This window comes from Oryctolagus cuniculus, chromosome X, assembly GCF_051225735.1.
Source record: "Oryctolagus cuniculus isolate XC-2025 breed Fujian yellow rabbit chromosome X, ASM5122573v1, whole genome shotgun sequence".
Taxonomy (NCBI): domain Eukaryota; kingdom Metazoa; phylum Chordata; class Mammalia; order Lagomorpha; family Leporidae; genus Oryctolagus; species Oryctolagus cuniculus.
Window position 1 is genome coordinate 26,537,514 of NC_142888.1, and position 18,226 is coordinate 26,555,739.

The 18,226-nt window shown below is 37.2% G+C and overlaps 1 protein-coding gene across 13 annotated transcripts in view; it reads left to right on the forward strand.

The window, feature by feature from the left end:
* Positions 1 to 18,226, forward strand: part of USP9X (ubiquitin specific peptidase 9 X-linked) — a 192,951-nt gene that overhangs the window by 138,811 nt on the left and 35,914 nt on the right. For all 13 annotated transcript variants that reach the window (XM_070067484.2, XM_089324380.1, XM_051827694.3 and 10 more), the window contains 8 exons: positions 559 to 708; positions 2,578 to 2,698; positions 6,207 to 6,337; positions 6,525 to 6,803; positions 8,944 to 9,069; positions 9,991 to 10,116; positions 11,439 to 11,605; positions 17,994 to 18,102. In XM_070067484.2, the coding sequence (XP_069923585.1) occupies positions 559 to 708; positions 2,578 to 2,698; positions 6,207 to 6,337; positions 6,525 to 6,803; positions 8,944 to 9,069; positions 9,991 to 10,116; positions 11,439 to 11,605; positions 17,994 to 18,102 (1,209 nt within the window). The remainder of the gene's footprint in view (positions 1 to 558; positions 709 to 2,577; positions 2,699 to 6,206; positions 6,338 to 6,524; positions 6,804 to 8,943; positions 9,070 to 9,990; positions 10,117 to 11,438; positions 11,606 to 17,993; positions 18,103 to 18,226) is intronic.

Consider the following 18,226-nt stretch of genomic DNA (forward strand, 5'->3'; position numbering starts at 1 on the left):
ATATATATAGTTACCAAACTTTTTAGCAAAATCAAATCTGAGACTGTTTGATTTATTTAAGAAATGCTAGGGCCAGTATTACAGCACTCAGCTGCTTTCTTTCTGATTTAACTTTTTGCTGAATGCAGCAGATGATGGCTCAAATACTTGAGTCTCTGCCACCCACATGGGAACCTGGATAGAATTAGGGGCTCCTGTCTTCTGCCTGGCCCAGTCTCAGCTGCTCCCTCTGCCTGTCTTGCTCTGTCTCTGTCACTGTCTTTCAAAATGAGTCTTTGGAAAAAAGTGCTAGTTGAGAAATTGTTGTATATGGTGTTATGTTTTAGGTATTTGGGTTACAACCCTAAGTAGACATCGTGAAACCTACCAGTAAAGGAAAGGATTTCTAAAACCAAAATGAGTTAAGTGGCTATAAGAGACAGTTTTTGTTTTTTTTTTTTTTTTAAGTATTTTTCTAAAAGTGTTGCTTATTTGCTTTTGTTGGTATATCACTAAATCATTTGTTTCATGTAAGTATTTTTCCTAGTGTTTAATACTAATGTGATATCTCATTTTCAGCTAATTACAGCCAAACTTACACAAATAAGTTCCAATATGCCTTCAAGCCCTGATAGCTCTTCTGATTCCTCAACTGGATCTCCGGGAAACCATGGTAATCATTACAGTGATGGTCCCAATCCAGAAGTGGAAAGCTGTTTGCCCGGAGTGGTGAGTAGAGAAAGTTCTTAACTACTATATGCAGGGTATTATAGTAGGTCTGAACATAAAGATCTTAAAATAGTTCCTTTTCTCTTGAAGATCTTATTGTTCATGAGGCAAAATATCAAGTAGCTATCCACTTGGCCATCAACTTCAGAATGGATCCTTCTAATGTGACAGAAGTTGTGGTGTAGCTAATTAAGCCACCATTTGGGACTCTGGCATCTGTTGTCAGAGTGCTGGGTTTGAGTCCTGCCTCTGCTTCCAATTCAGCTGCCTACTAATGCACATCTTGGGAGATAGCAGATAAAGGCTCAAATATTTGAGTCTCTGCCACCTACATGGGAGACTGAAGAGCCCTTGGTTTCAGCCTGGCCCTTCCCTGGCTATTGCAGGCTTTTTGGGAGATTGGTTCTCTGTCTCTCTCCTCTCTCCTCTCTTCTGTGTCTCTTTCCCCCATTCCTTTCCCCTTTCCCTTCCCCTTCCCCTTCCCACTCCCCTTCCCACTCTCCCTCACCTTTCAAGCAAGTAAATGAATGGATCCCTCTGAAAGGTGATTGTAACTCAGTTGAAATTTAAAACATGATTTCCTTATAGTATTGTTATATAGAATTAATCTGTTGTAGATAATGATAACATTGACTATATAAATGTAGAAAAACACTACTGATCCTCCCTTTAAAACCACTTATATGTGAAAAATATCTGCAGTCTTTCTTAGATCATCAATAACATTTTGTAATCAAAGAAAGCAGTAACAGTACTCCTTTTCTTACCCTCTTTTTACCTCTCTCCACAAAAGTTTTTTTTTTTTTTTAGTAGAGATTTATTTATTTGTTTATTTAAAAAACAGTTACAGAGAGAGGGAGAGAGACAGAGATCTCCTGTCTGCTGGTTCACCCTTCTAAATGGCTGCAACAGCTGTGGCTGGGCCAGGCTGAAGCCAGCAGCCTGGAGCTTCATTCTAGTCTCCCACATGAGTGCAGAGGCCCAAGCACTTGGGCCATCTTCCACTGCTTTCCTATGCAAATTACAGAAGAGCTGGATTGGAAGTAGATCGGCTGGGACTTGAACTGGCTCCCATATAGGATGCTGGCATTACAGGCAGTGGCTTAATTCACTATACCACAATGCCAGCCCCCACTCCACAAGAATTTTAATGGCTAAAATAGCCATTTGCAACATGAAGAATATGAGTCCCAATAATTGGATTAGGTATTTAGTAGTATGTCCAAAGTCTTAAGTTGTGTGTGTGAAAGCAGTAGTTTAAATAGGACAATAAAAGAGCTACCACAAAGAAATAACCAGAGATGACTTGGATGATATATTCAGTCTGCATCATGAAGGATTTGTAAAGGTGAGAAGATGGGAAAGACAAAAGTCTCCTATGTAATCCAGTTTTATTCTTTTTAAATAAAAATTACTGTTAAAAAAAAAAAAGATGAGAAAGGCCATTCTGAGACTAGAAATGGCAGAAGCAGGGGCTGACATTGCAACTCTGGTATCCCATGCGAGTTCTGGTTTGAGTCCTGACTGCTCCACTTCTAATCCAGCTCCTTGCTGGTGTGCCTGGGAAAAGCAGCAGATGGTGTCTTGAGTGCTTGGGCCCCGGCCACTTACAGGGGAGACCCAGATGCAGTTCCAGGCTCCTGGCTTTGGCCTGACTCAGACTTGTCCTCTGCAGCCATTTGGAGAGTGAACTGGCAGATAGAGGATCCCTCTCTCCCTCTCTCCATCCTTCTTCTCTCTCTAACTCTACTTTTTTAAATCTTTTTTTTATGACAAAAGTGTGAAGATTAACAAATAGAAACTTTTGGGAGGAACATTTTATGCAATCAGATAATTTATAGTTATTATTTTGGTTATTTTATATTCTAGATAATGTCACTGCATCCCAGATACATCTCTTTCCTTTGGCAAGTTGCAGACTTAGGTAGCAGCCTAAATATGCCACCTCTTAGAGATGGAGCAAGAGTACTTATGAAGCTTATGCCACCAGGTAAGAATTTTAAAATGATGATAAAGTATAAGCTGGACAAAAAAGGGATATATTCACAAATTCTGTTGCTAAATGTACCATACTTTGTGGTATAGATTACAAACAGCAGAGCTTAGTAGTTGTGTCAGAGATCATGTGTCCCTCATGCCTGCAATACTTACACTTTAGCCCTGGAGGATAGTACAGGTTATATGTCATCCACAACATTTTTTTTATTCCTTAGAAACAACCACTTCCAAATTTTAGCTTTTGTATTATATTTGTTGGTGGTATCTTGGTCTGGCTATTTACTTGTCAGTTTTTCTACCATTGAGTCTTCTCACAAACCTTCTAATCACCTGACAACATAATTTTCCATTTCTTGCATTGTGCAGTCCCATCAGCTCCACTATTATCCTGGAGCTCCCCCCAGTCTGATCTTTGCCTACTATACATCTGTCATCTGGGGACTTTTTTCTACAACTTTTTTGTGTCAGATCTATATTTAGTGGTTCCTGTGTTTTGGACTGTTCTTGAGAAACCTTCTGATTTTGTTGAAGTATACTCCTGTACTTAGGGTGTGTGGGAGGTTCATTGTTTTTGAGACATGCCTTATTTGAATGCAGTCCAACCCTCACATTTGATTAATAGCTTGGGTATAGGATTCAAGATTGAAAATATTTTTCTCCTAAGCTGGTGATATACTTTTAAAAGACGAAAGCCCTACTGGTTTCTATTTCTTTGCATGTGATATTTGGGGTCTATCCTTGAGTTTTGAAACTTCAGGATAATATGCCTTTGGGATAGGTCTGTTTTGTGGTAGATACCCATTGGGCTTATAGATTCCACAGTTGTGAGAGATTTGTAATCTCTGATAGTTATTACATTGTCAATATTTTTCTTTTTGTGTCTTTCGAATGTCTAAGTTTGGTGTTAAATCTACTAGATCTGATATTTTTACCTTTTCTAATCAGGTTTATTCTGCCTTTGGTCTGATTTCCTTAACTTTATTGACCTTTCTCTCCAGATGTTTTAGTGTTAAATTTTCAAGATCTCTGTCCAGATAATCCTTTTTCATAGGATTTTGTTTTTCACAAGTACATTTCCAGCGTTTCTGTATATTCCTCTCAAATGTAATGATCCACACAGTTATGTACTGAAAATAACAGGACTTACAGAGAAAAAATAGTATAAATCATTCAACTCTATACAACTTTTTAAAAACAGTATATTTTACCATAGATGTTAGGTTATTCTCTATGGTTGTTTCTAACCTTTACAAAACAAGTTGTAGACATTGTATCTTTTTGTCTCCTTACTTGCTTCAGACTTCAGTTCCTCTGTTTTTAGGCCTTTGTCTCATCTGTACCTTCCCAAGTGCTTGTTATTTTCAGATCTTCATCTTTCTTAGGGTTCAGTGGAGTGCTAACTTATAGATACTGTCTTCCCCTTTTTGCCCCCAAAAGCATTTCTTGGTTCAACTAAACCTGTCTTCTAACCATTCTACACCATTGTAAATTTGGTGACAGCTCTCAGGTGTTACTTCCCCTTCTTTTTTTGTGTTCTTTGGAGTTTATTTTTATAGTCATTTATTTTTAATAGGCCTTAAGGTGCATTGCTGATAAAATGCAGCTCATTACAGCATATTTCATAGGCCTAGATAACTCTTAAAACTTTCTTGTGCTTCAGTTGTTGCCTTTTTCTAAAGTAAGCACCTTGTTGGGCTTTGCTGTCTTGCTGTCTCATTCCTGTGGGACAGAATCAGTTTACATTATTAGATTCTTAGCTGAGGCTTCTCTCACTTTATTTAATCTGTATCTGTTATACTGTTTAGAATTTATATTGTTTCATTTACTAGTGTCTCAATAACAATTGCTGCTTTCTGTATGCAGATTCAGCCTTCACAGCATAGTTTAAAACCCACTGCAGAATACTCACCTTGTGGTTTGAGTTAATACCACCAGATGGCGTGAGTTAGCTCTTTACATGCAGCTAAGTCAGGAAACCTGATAGTGCTTTTTTTCATATTTTTTATAATCAAAGTACCTAAATTTGAAACAGTCAACTTTGGAGAAAGCCAGTGATGGTTATATTACAGTAGAAAAATGAATACCTGAATTCAAATTCTGATTGTTGTAGCTGCTACTTTACAACCATAGAAATAAGTTTTCTTAGCTGTACAGAACTTCCCTACCTGTAGAAGTGAGCTGATAACTTTTTTGTAGAATTAGGTGAGTATAGGAAATTTCTAGCCTAGTGACTGTACCTACATTTTAAAATCTTAACCCACTCTGTCACTGTGATTATTATAGACACATGCTCACAAACTCTATAAAGGAAACAGGAACTCTTTGAAGAAGTAGTAGTTGTAAATTCTGTAATAGCTAAACATATGAATTGATTTGCTTTTAGGGAATAATTTGGCAATGTATGTCAGGTCTTGGACTCTATGTCCAAATTCTTTATGCTTGTGGGATTTTTTATGATGAAACAATTGCAATGATTTAGTTGCTAGAATCTTTAGTGTAAAAAAAAACCAGAAGGTAGGGAGACATAAAGAATAGGATTGTACTTGTAAAATATGTCACTTTAATAAAGGTCACATAGAAAATGAATTTTTAATGAAGATACTCAAATATTTTATTATAGAAACTTAGTATTTCAGTTAGTTAAGCTACATCTCACTATCTTGTAACAGAGACAACCAAACATTTCAGTACAGGTTGAAAAATTTTTGGTCAGATATGACAGCTATTTCCAGGCTTATAGAAATGTAATTTACCCTAAGAAAATTATATTGATTTTTAGTTGTCTGTATTTTATTCCTCAGAAGAAGTTTTCACTTATGAAAAAAATGGTCTTATTTGTTTAACTGTAGCCCTTGGAAATAAGTTGATTAACAAAGTATTTCTGAAGTTGATTATATTTAAATTTTAGTGTTTGATGGCTAAGCTTAATTAAGTTTTTAAAAACCTTATAATTTTACTGTAATTTGAATTGATATTACTGTATCAGTAGTATCAGTAATTGATATTACTGTAATTTGCTTGATATTATGACAGAAGAAAACCAAGTTCTGCTTACTTTAAAATGAACATTGGCTACTATGCCTCTTTTTATTTTTAATGTTTGCTTTTTAAGATTCAGTTTCTCTTGGGTACCACTAAAGTCTCCTTCGGTGAAGCAAGCTGGTTAATATATAGTGTCATAGAGACAGAGAAGTTAGAGGGAAGAGTGTGTAATTTTGTTGTAGTTTTGTTTTTTCAGTTTCCAGTAACTGAAGAAGGTGGCATGTTGTTTTTGAGATCTCTGAGTAAGAGATGCCTCCTTTTTGTTTAGGTTGACTGAATTAAGAACCCTGTTTGCTTTTTAAAGATCAGTACAGAGCAGTGTCTTATGAACTTTGAGCCTATAGCTTAACTGAATTGATTGTTAATTTGTATGAGAATAGTCTTCATAATATCAAAATTGAAATGTTATGAACACATGACATTATCTTTCATTTCAAACCATGTTCTTTTTCTTACAGATAGCACAACAATAGAAAAATTAAGAGCTATTTGTTTAGACCACGCCAAACTTGGAGAAAGCAGCCTTAGTCCATCTCTTGATTCACTTTTCTTTGGTCCTTCAGCCTCACAAGTGCTATACCTAACAGAGGTTGGTTTTTTCCTTTTGAATCTGTTCCATGTTCTTTAAATGGGCCTTTTATATGGTAATTGAAAATGTGTGTAAGATTATAACATTTTTGAAATAGTCAAGAATTTCTTAGTGATGATAGGAGAAACAAAAGAAATTATTTTTTAAAAACCTTTTAATGCAGCCCCCTCCCCCTTTTTTTTTCCAGGTAGTCTATGCTTTGTTAATGCCTGCTGGTGCACCTCTGGCTGATGACTCCTCTGATTTTCAGTTTCACTTCTTGAAAAGTGGTGGTCTACCCCTTGTCCTGAGTATGCTAACCAGAAATAACTTCCTACCAAATGCAGATATGGAAACTCGAAGGGGTGCTTACCTCAATGCTCTTAAAATAGCCAAACTCTTACTAACTGCCATTGGCTATGGCCACGTTCGAGCTGTGGCAGAAGCGTGTCAGCCAGGTGTAGAAGGCGTGAATCCCATGACATCGGTAATACAGACTTTTAAAAAATCTTTTTATTATTGTAGATAATTTTTTAAGTTAAATTTCTCTCGACTCCAGAGTCCAAGGTTGACTTAGAGTGTTAAAAGTTCCTTTCTAGTGGTACCTTATTTTAGATTTTCCTCTATTGTATTTGTGTTAAAAATGCGAATGGTCTTCATTGCCTATATTTACTGATTTGAGAGGATGTTTCCTTCCTACCCACTTAAATCCTCTTGACCTTTAAATTACCCTAAAACCTAACAAAAACCTAATTATGAATCTGATTAACGTAAGCATGGCAGAAGCATTAAGGCACTAGTGGTAATGGGAGACATCATTGAATTAGCCCATTGCCAGCTTCCCTTCCCCCCAATGGGCTGAATTTCCAGTTCTAAGCATATTCTGACTTTTACTTTGCCTTGGTGGCATTCTTGATCCATGTCACCAAAAGTTCTCCAGACATGCCAGAATTTGATGCCTGTTTATCAGAGGTCAAACTATACATTTAACTATAACTAACATTTTAGTTTAGTTCTTTCGTAAAAGTCATAAATAATGGTTTTACCCAGTTATTGATAGAATAGAAGATAAAAGTTACAGTAATAATGATTTTCTTCTTTAGAAATATCTTAGGTCTTAATTCTGGAGATGGAATGTTAATAATAATTATATATAATTGTTTTGAGTGTGATAATGTAATGTTTGAAACAACCCCTTTATTTCTGAAATAATTGCTGAAGTGTTTACAGGTGAAATTATAATAACCAGGATTTACCTGAAAACAGTCCTGGAGTTAGGGCGGGGGTAGATGAAGTAATTTTGGTCCACTGTTGATAGTAGTTGAAGCTGCATAATGGGTGCATGGGAGTTCATTATACTATTCTTGTTCTACTTTCATATTTGTTAGAGATTTTCCTTATAAAGAAAGCTTAAATTTTATATTTTGCATCTTCATTAGGATTTCTTTAAGCAATTTTTATTGGGTTACAAAAAAGGTTCTTGTTAGGATAAAAAGATTCTTGTCATGATCCCTGAGAAAGGTGTTCAGTGAAATACACGGTAAAAAGTTACATGCTTCCATTTTTACCTTTTTGCCAGTGTTAATTCTGAGATTGTACCACTCTGGGTAAAGGTACATAATAACCTCTAATCTCAAGGAGTTCATTGTAGGGAGCTAAATGCAAAATTAGTAATATAGAAATATGTTTTACATATATTTACCATATAAGGGAAAGGAATTACAACTTGAAGGCAATCAGAATTGCCTGGCTATCAGCTACTTTAATAGAATGCAACTGGTTTTTTCTCATGACCTTAAAAGCTTGGTTAGAGGACCCATGTTGTGGTGTGCAGTGGATTAAGCCACACTGCCCGTGACACTGACACCATTTTGAGTCCCAGCTGCTTTCCTTCCCATCCAGCTCCCTGCTAATAATACATCTAGGAGAACAGCAGAGGATAGCCCAAGTGCTTGGGTCCCTGCCACCCACGTGGTAGATTTAGATGGAGTTCCAGGACGTGACTTGAGCCTCATCAAGCCCTGGCCATTGCGGCCACTTGGGGAGTGAAGCAATGGATAGCAGATTATCTCTCTCTTTGTCACTCTGCTTTTCAAATAAATTAGATTTTTTTGAAGGCTTAGTTAACACCTTTAAGTTAAAACATTGGTACCTTTTATACTTGGATCCTACTTTTTTCTTTTTCTTTTTTTTTTAGTATTCCTTCATTTTTCTCCTTTTCAAAGAAGAATTTAATGACAATGGGGAATTCAAGAGGGTTCTGCCTAGGGACATGTTTGTAAAAGATTTATAATACTTTGCTGAATTTCTAGCTGAGTTTGGAACCAATAGGTTCAGCATGTCATTTAACCCTTGCAAGTTAAGCTGAGCCCAGATGTAGAGTTACAAGTTGGATTGCTTGGAAATGGAAGTTTACAGAGAGACACGTGGCATTCTAATGCACAAGAAAGAGAGGAAGCCCACCCTTGGGGCTGCTTGAAGTGCTTTCTGTGTAAGTCACCACAGGTTCTAGAATGTATATATGGAAGGTGGTCATCCTGAGGGAGTGGTGATGGATGAGAAGCAAATGATTCAGTCTGATTATATACAAATTATTTACTCCAAATAAAATGGTTAACTTTTTTCAGGTCAACCAAGTTACTCATGATCAAGCCGTGGTGCTTCAAAATGCCCTTCAGAGCATTCCTAATCCATCATCTGAATGCATGCTTAGAAATGTGTCAGTTCGTCTTGCTCAGCAGATATCTGATGAGGTATGTATTCTATTATAAAGTTGCTATTTTTATATGTGTGTGTGTATATAATATATTATTAAAAGTTATATTGTAAAAGCAGTTGAATTTTCCTGGACCCACTTAATCACTGTCTCCTAACTAGACATCAATTTTATGTATTATTAATATCAATACTTTGTTCTTAATCAATTTGATGTATATAAACTAGAGTCCTTTTAAAGTACACGGGTCAGTGAATTTTTGACACATAAAATATGTGAAACCACTGTCACAGTCAAGACACAGAATATTGTCATCACTCTTTGCTTATACCCCTTTGCAATATGTTTTTCTTTCCACTTCTGGCCCCCAAGTAACCAGTGGTCTTGTTGTCCCTATGGAGTAGTTTTCATTTTCTAGAATTTTAAACAAATGAATCATACAGTGTACCTATTTTTGTGTATGACTTGTTTCACTAAGAATAATAATGCTGAGAATTAACCTTTTTTATGTGAATTGAGTTCATTCCTTTTTATTGTTTGGTAGTATCATAATAAGTATTCCACATTTTGTTCATATATTTAAGGAAGTATACTTGAATGTTTTCCCTTTTTTGTGAATAAAGCTGCCATGAACATTTTGTATAGGTGTGCATTTGGACGTAAATTTCCATTTCTCTTGGTTATAAAACTAGGAGTGGAATGAATGTCATCTTTGTAGTGTTCTTTTTTAATACTTAGGGAAGTAGTTCAAGGCAGGATATTAACTTGGAAAGCACATTTTGAAATATTGCTTCTTAAGAAAAAAGGGGGGGTAGTTCAACTTGGGAACCTTAAAAATGATGGTACTTATTCGTGGCAACTCCTGTTTGCTTTGCAAGAAGAAATTTTTTTTTTTTTTTTGTATTCTGGTGATTATTGTACTCTTATATTCTAACAACAATTTTAATCACTCTTACAGGCTTCAAGATACATGCCTGATATTTGTGTAATTAGAGCTATACAAAAGATTATTTGGGCATCAGGTTGTGGGACATTGCAGCTAGTATTTAGCCCAAATGAAGAAATCAGTAAAATTTATGAGAAGGTAAGAAGTATCACAGAAATAGATTCCTTTTAAATAATGTTTAATTGTACCTTGGGAAATAGTTGGAAATTAACTGGTAGCTATAGTTGAGATTGTAGTAAAATTTTACCTTGAAAATGAAGTACTTAAAATCTTGCCGTGAGACTGCTTTTTAAATGAAACTGCCATTTTCTGCTTCTCACTAGGGTCAGATGTAATTGTCTCATACTGAATTCTTTCTCTCATTCTCTTTATTCTTTCATCTTTCTTCCCTGTGTAAATTTTGCTCTAGTTATCAGTTTATGGTATCATAGAATTTAAGTATTTTTACTTGATTTCCTAAAGCAGTCAAAAATAAGAAGAGTGTCAGGCAAAGTATCATTTATCACCTTCTGTTAGATTAATAAGCACATAATTTACAGGAAAGAGAAGTTGTTGGTGCAGAAGTACACAACTCACAAGGTCCCTAGGAGCCTGAAGAACAAAGTAGGTGGTGTGCTCAGTGATCTCCTTCAGGCCTCCTTTGGATGTAGTAAAGTATTAGAATTACACTTCATTTCCTATCTTTCACAGTTATCCCTCCTTATCCATGGGAATACATTGAAGACCCCCAGTGGATGCCTATAATAGTGGACAGTATTAACCCTATTTATACTGTGTTTTTCCTATACATTACATACCTGTGATAAAGTTTAGTCTATAGGCACAGTAAGATTAAAATAACTAATAAAATAGAAAAATTGTAACAAATATTACATTGATATGGCCTTTGAAAATATCTACTGTACTCACCCTTCTTGAAATATGAGAAATCACAGTGCCTGTACAAGATGAAGTGAAGTGAATAATGGACATAGACGTTATGATAGAGCATTAGGCTAACTACTTAAGGGTTGCTTGAACACAGCACTGCAGTACACTAGTCAACCTGATAACCAAGACAGCTAGGAGTATTAAATGAGAGTAGCATATACAGTGTGAATTTGCTGGACAATGGGATGATTCACATCCAGTGGAACAGAGTAGGATAGGCAGAGATTTTATGCTACTCTGAACATCATGCAATTTAAAAACTTAAGAATCCATTATTTGGGGAGTTTTCTATTTAATACTTGTGGACCATGGTTGATGACAGGTAATAACAACCATAGAATACAAGCATGCAGATGAGGTGGGAGGGCATCATGAGTACTGTAGTCATTTCCAAAGTATTCCAAATGGACCTTGAGAGTTTCAGGTAGAGACGGAGGCCATGTGTGTGGGTAAATTTTAAGCACTAGCTGGAAGTTGGTATTTTTCTTATTGCTTTTCAAGGTGATTTTCTCCCAATTATAATTTTACAGACTAATGCAGGCAATGAACCGGACTTGGAAGATGAACAAGTTTGCTGTGAAGCATTGGAAGTGATGACACTGTGTTTTGCCTTGATTCCAACAGCCTTAGATGCGCTTAGTAAAGAAAAGGCTTGGCAAACATTCATTATAGACTTACTGTTGCACTGTCACAGCAAGTAAGTATCTTTTTTCATTGTAAGGAGTTTGATGTTATTTTTGTAAGCAGAAATAATTTATGTTGGCAAAATGCATCCCAGAAATATTATGTCTGTAGTACATTGGTGCTGAGAAAAACATTATCTAACAATCTTTTGCTTAACCTAAATTTGTTTGGTTACAGTTTCTGCAGAATGCCAACGTATTCTCAAAGTACTAATTAAGTTACTGTAATTTCAGTTTCACCTAAGGTATATATATGTTATGCCTCCTTTTTAAAAAGCCTGATTTATACTATTTCATTATTATATGACATTAGCCACCTGTCTTGGATTTCTAGATGCCAGGGTTTTTTAGTCAAACTGATAATTTTATGTTAAATTCATGAGATGGGGCTGTTGTTAAGAACTTTTGCGATTTACCCTGAAAATAATTATCAATTATAAAGCCCTCATTGCCATTTCAGGAGCGTCTAATCAGTGACAGTAATTTTGCTTCCAGCTTTTTTGTGGACGTTAATCAGATTGTAGAAAATGTTAGTTTCCATACTCATATCAAACTGGTTTTGACCTTCATATATAAGGAAATTTAAACTTGCACTCTAATTAATGTCACTGTTATGTGTCATTAGATCTGTCTTATATCCTATTTTGTGAAAAGACACAGAAAATGTTCACTTGGTTTATTATTGTCACATGCCATTCAGCAAACAGAATTCTTTGCTGGAAGGTTAGTGTTAAGTCAAAATAAGCAATTTGCTAAAGTGAAGGCTAGTGGTAAATAAAGCTTTAAAAATGTATGAAATATAGTGGAATATTCAACTTGGCCACTCTAGAAGATGTTCTACAGTGCCTGGGGCTCAAGTGGGAATGTCTGCTATTTTAAGAAGTTCCTTGAATAATTTTCTTGGCGATATCCAGTCCAGCCTATTCAGAAACTCATTTAAATAGGACCCCCACAAATCAGGGTATTCAATCATACATACTTACAGTGATAGTTGGTTTATAAATTAGGTATAGTTACAGATTAGCAACAGCTCTGCATATCGTAAAGATAAGCAAGTCTAGTTGCACTTAGTAATGCGTTTATGGAGTGGTAAGAAAGAGGAAAGATGATTAGCCAACAGTTTTAATGAGATCAGACTTGGAGATAGCAAATTTGTATTCCTGTTGATTATTTTAATTGATACATTTAAAAAATTTTTTATTTAATTGAAAGGCAGAGAGACAGAGGCAGAGAACTTCTATATACTGGTTCACTCCCCAAATGCCTGCAACGGCTGGGACTCAGCCAGGTCAAAGTAAGAAGCCTTCTGCCTCAATCTTCCACCTCCCACATGGGTGGCAGGAACTCAGGTACTTGAGCCTGCTGCTTTCCAGGGTGTGCATTAGCAAGAATCTGGAATTGAAAGCAAGGACTTGAACCTAAGCACTCCGATATGGGATGTGAGTGTCCCAAGCAGTTGCTTTACCACTGTCTCAAATGCCTGCCTCTTGATTTTTTTAAAAGCTTTAAATTAAGAATTTGTTTTACCTCTTAGGCATGTAAAAACTTGATTGAATGGTTTTCTTTGCCCTCTACCCTTTATAGAAATTTCCTTTTATGTAAGTTAGAACCATTTCACCTCTCTCTTTCCTAAAACTTATACACAAGGACTATAGAAAGCACTTTATCTCTGTATATCTCTGTTATCTTACCTGTAATAAAAGGAATATTTTAAGGTTGTGAGCTTTCTGAACTTAGGAATTTGATTTTCTGAGTACTCACTATAGGTTTAAAATCTTTGTTTATAGTTCATAAGAATTTGGTAGCAAACCTGATCTGAATGTTAGTTGGCATTAATTTTCTAAAATCTGAATCCACAAACATCTGGCACCAAGGGTTTCATGTTAGGACTTGTGAGCTTGCCTATCTGAGTCTGCTCCTCAGGTGGAGTTTATACCTGAATAATCACATAGATACACTGAATAACCAATATAGATATTATAAAACATTTCTTAATCTCCATAGCAACTTGAAAGTAGACTGCCAATTGAGGCACTAAGACTATTGAAATTATATGACTGAGTCCTGCCATCGCTAAATACCCAAACTAAGGTTGAAAGTTTTCTGCCTCTTGAATTCTGATATATTTGTGCCACATGGTTTGAGTTTAATTACAATCCACCATCAAATATGTGAGTCCCTACTATGTGCTTGGCAATTAAAAGCCAGTCCAAAAATGGGTGTTTAATCTAGTATGGTTTTGGTATGCTGGTATCCTTCATCCAAGTGCCTGGATTTGATTTCCTGACTCCAGCTTCCTGTCAGTAGACACAGTGGTAATAGCTCAGGTTATTGGGTTCCTGCCACCTGTTTGAGAGACCTGGACTGTGCTCCTGGTACTGAACTTGACTGTTGCAAACATTTGAGAAGTGAACCAGCAGATAGGAGCTTGCTCTATTCTGGTGTTCTCTTTCTCCTGCCTCTCAAATTTAAAAATAAATAAATAATCCTAACTCAAATAAGGTAGTTACTGTATTCAGGAATTTGAGACAGAAATGGTGCCACAAAAGGTAAAGTACCTTGAGAATTGGAAGAAGAATAAATTGCTTTCTACCTGGAAGGAGCAGAAGTGATGGTTTTATGCAGGATGTAGCATGTGAGTAAATGTTTGGATAGAATTTATATTTGCTTAAAATGGATTATAAGCATAGCTAGTGTTTTCTCCCTTTCTCTCACCCTCACTCCCAAGTCTGTTTCTTTGACTTCATGTATCTGAGTTCCATGCATTTTTTTTCTTACACTGCTTCTACCTGCATCTAAGCAACCAGCACCCATTGCCTGAATAACTGCAATATCCTTGATCTTCCCACCCCTCGTATTTACACCCCTCTGAACAGTTGACCACTTTACAAGCAGAGTAGTCTTTGCAAAACAAAAACCAAAGTACTTTACTGTTTAAAATCTTGCAGTGTCTTCCCATTACCGTTGAATTCAGTCCAAACATTAAAATTTGGCTTATGAGTACTCCAAAACCAGGCCATTCCCTCTACTTGTAAGTTTTTAACTTAAATGCCCCATTTTCCAGTAATTTTTCTTATACCTAGAATAGGACAGTTTCCCAGACCTCTGTTCCTGTTAGTCGATCTGCTTCCATATCATAATGCTGACCTTATTTTATTGTAATTAGTTGCAATTGAAATTTAATTTCTTTAGGTGTGATATACTTTTCCAGCCCTCTCCAGAGCCTATCACTTTATACTCTGCCTACTTAACTCATTTTTATATCTCTCTGATCCCTGAAGACATTTGGCTTGCTACTTCTGGGATAGGGCTTTCAGAGCAGAGCTGAGTGTTCTGGTTTCAGGTTAATGGGTGTCAATTTGACAGTCTATGATACAGAGATCTAAGTAGTAGTAAATTTCAAAATAATATTCTTATTTATTTGGTAAGTATTTACCAAATACCTATTGTGTACTAGACACTATTCTTGTCACCAGGGGTTTAGCAGTAAGCAGAATGGACAAAATCTCAGCCTTCTTGGAGATGCCAGAAGGGTCGAGGAAGGGAAGATATAACAGGAAAATATACCAGTATGGTATGTAGATAGTAATTGCATATTACTATCTGTATTATTTAAATAGTAATAAATGCTGTGGAGAAAAATAAAGCAGGCAAGGGGAATATAAAGAGTACAGGAAATAGTGGGGTTGTTTTTATAGAGAGACTAAAGAGGGCTTCACTAAGGAAGTGACCTTTAAGCAAAGCTCTGAAAGAGTATGGTAATGAAATGTATAGATGTTGAGAGAAGTATTTTATAAGTCATTCCAAGGACGTTGACTTATACCCTAGGTTGAGATATAGGAATCTTGGAGGGTTTTGAGAACCTAACAGCATTATAAATTTATTCTTCTTCTTCTTCTTTTTTTTTTTTTTTTTTTTTGGACAGGCAGAGTGGACAGTGAGAGAGAGAGAGAAAGGTCTTCCTTTTCCGTTGGTTCACCCCCCAATGGCCACTGCGGCCGGCACACCGCGCTGATCCGAAGCCAGGAGCCAGGTGCTTCTCCTGGTCTCCCATGCGGGTGCAGGGCCCAAGGGCTTGGGCCATCCTCCACTGCACTCCCAGGCTACAGCAGAGAGCTGGCCTGGAAGAGGGGCAGCTGGGACAGAATCCGGCACCCCAACCAGTGTGCCAGCGCCGCAGTCAGAGGATTAGCCTATTGATCACGGCGCTGGCCTATAAATTTATTTTGGTTGATATCCTGAGAATAGGTTATAAAGTAGCATGAGAAGCAGTTAGACCATTTCATTATTCCAAATAAAAGATGACAGAAATGATAAGAAATGACCAGATTATGGTATGTTGTTTTGATAGAGACTACAGGAGTTGTTTACAGAAATATGTATTCCTTTTGAATCACTCTAGAAGTCTGCATATGCTTGGGGGTGTTGGATTAGCGATTGACAAGCACCAATTCTTTTTGTACCCTCCCCTATTTTATTTGGGCTGCATACCTAACTTGTTTAAGAAAAAATAAGCTAGGCCACTGGGAGTGAGATACACCTTTGAAAATTTGATAGAAGTTATTGATTCCCTCCCCCCCCCAAAAAAAAAGTAGGTACTGCTAACTTTGCTTTATTTGGGTTTTCTACTTCTCCCACCCCCCCTCCCGCAATTTTACTTCTATTCACAAAAATCCTGGGAGACTTTTTTGAATCCCTCTGGTTTTTAGGACATGGATTGTTTTCAGAGACCACCTTAAAAATCCAAGAGATGGTATGGGCATTTGGTGCAGTGGTTAAGATGCTGCTTGGGACTCCCACATCCCCTATCAAGAGCCTGAGTTTAAGTCCAGCTTCACTTCCAATTCCTAATTGATTCCATTAAGGCAGCAGGTGATAGTTGGAGTTCTTGGGTCCTTGTCATCCATGTGGGAGACCCAGATTGAGTTTCTTTTTTTTTTTTTTTTAAGATTTGTTTATTTTACTTGAAAGTCAGAATTACATAGAAAGAAGAGAGACAGAGAGAGAGAGGTCTTCCATCCAATGGTTCACTCCCCAATTGGCCACAATGTCCGGAGCTGCACTGATCTGAAGCCAGGAGCCAGGAGCTTTTTCTGGGTCTTCCACACAGGTGCAGGGGCAAGGACCCAAGGACTTGGGCCATCTTCCACTGCTTTCCCAGGCCATAGCAGAGAGCTGGATGGGAAGTGGAGCAGCTGGGTCTCAAACCGGCACCCATATGGGATGCCGGTGCTTAAGACAGGGCGTTAACTCGCTGCACCACAGCGCCAGCCCCCCAGATTGAATTCTTGGTTCCTGGCTTTGGCCTGGCCCAGTCCCATCTGTTAACAGGCGTTTGAGGAGTGAAGCAATGGATAGAAAATCTACCTCCGTCTGTGTGTCTCTGCCTTTCAAATAATTTTTTTAATCCAGGAGATGAGTTAGTACACCAAATGTATAATGTCAGGTTACTTTTACTTGAATTGTAAATTAGGTTCTGAACTCCCTGGCAAGCTAACACAGAGTTAGAAACAGTTACCATGAAATGTAGTTGGTGATGTCTGTAAGACATTCATGTGCTTAGTAGATCCTATATTGTAGGTTCTAGAAAGTTTACTTCCTTATGGAACAGGCCATGATAAACATGTAGTATTACACTTGTAACTGGTTCTTGAGTACCTACTATGTGCCAGACAGTATTCTAAATCTCAACTCCATGCAATGTTAAATGGATGATACCTCCATGCTCTTGGCATCTCTACCATCTTAATTCTAATAAGATCTAGGTACAGGAGCCCTGGCTGCTGCACTTCCGGTCTAGCTTCTTGCTAATGTGCCTGGGAAGGCAGTAGATGATGGCCTGAATGCTTGGCCTCCTGCCATTCACGTGGGAGACCCCGTTAGAATTCAGCTTGGACCAACCCCAACCATTGCTGCCATTGGGAATGAACCAGTAGATGGAAGATATCGGTCTTTCTGTCTCTTTCTTGTCTCTCTGCCTTTCAAATACATTTTTTGTTTTTTAAGGCTTGCTTACTTGCTTATTTAATTAATTAATTAATTAATTTGAAAGGCAGAGTTACGCAGAAGCAGAGGCAGTGAAAGAGAGAGATCTTCCATCTGCTGGTTCACTCCCAAATGGCCACCATGGCCAGAGCTGGCCAATCCAAAGCCAGCAGCCTGGAGCTTCTTCCAGGTCTCCCACTTGTGTGCAGGAGCCCAAGGACTTGGTCTGTTTTCTTCTGCTGATTTCCCAGGCCATAGCAGAGAGCTAGATTGGAAGTGGAGCAGCTGGGACTCAAACCAGTGCCCATATGGAATGCCAATAATGCAGGCGGTGGCTTTACTCGCTACACCACAGCTCTGGCCCTGTAAATAAGCTTTTTAAAAAAATATATTAAATGTGAAATATTTTTATTTCAGGACTGTTCGTCAGGTGGCACAGGAGCAATTCTTTTTAATGTGCACCAGATGTTGCATGGGACACAGGCCTCTACTTTTCTTCATTACTCTACTCTTTACCGTTTTGGGGGTGAGACTTTTTAAATATGCTTATCAATTTGATTCATATCTTTAAACATAAAATTCATAAATTAGTGATTCTAGTTTGCATTAAAATTAGGTCAGTCTGTTTAATAAGATACCAGTGATTTCTC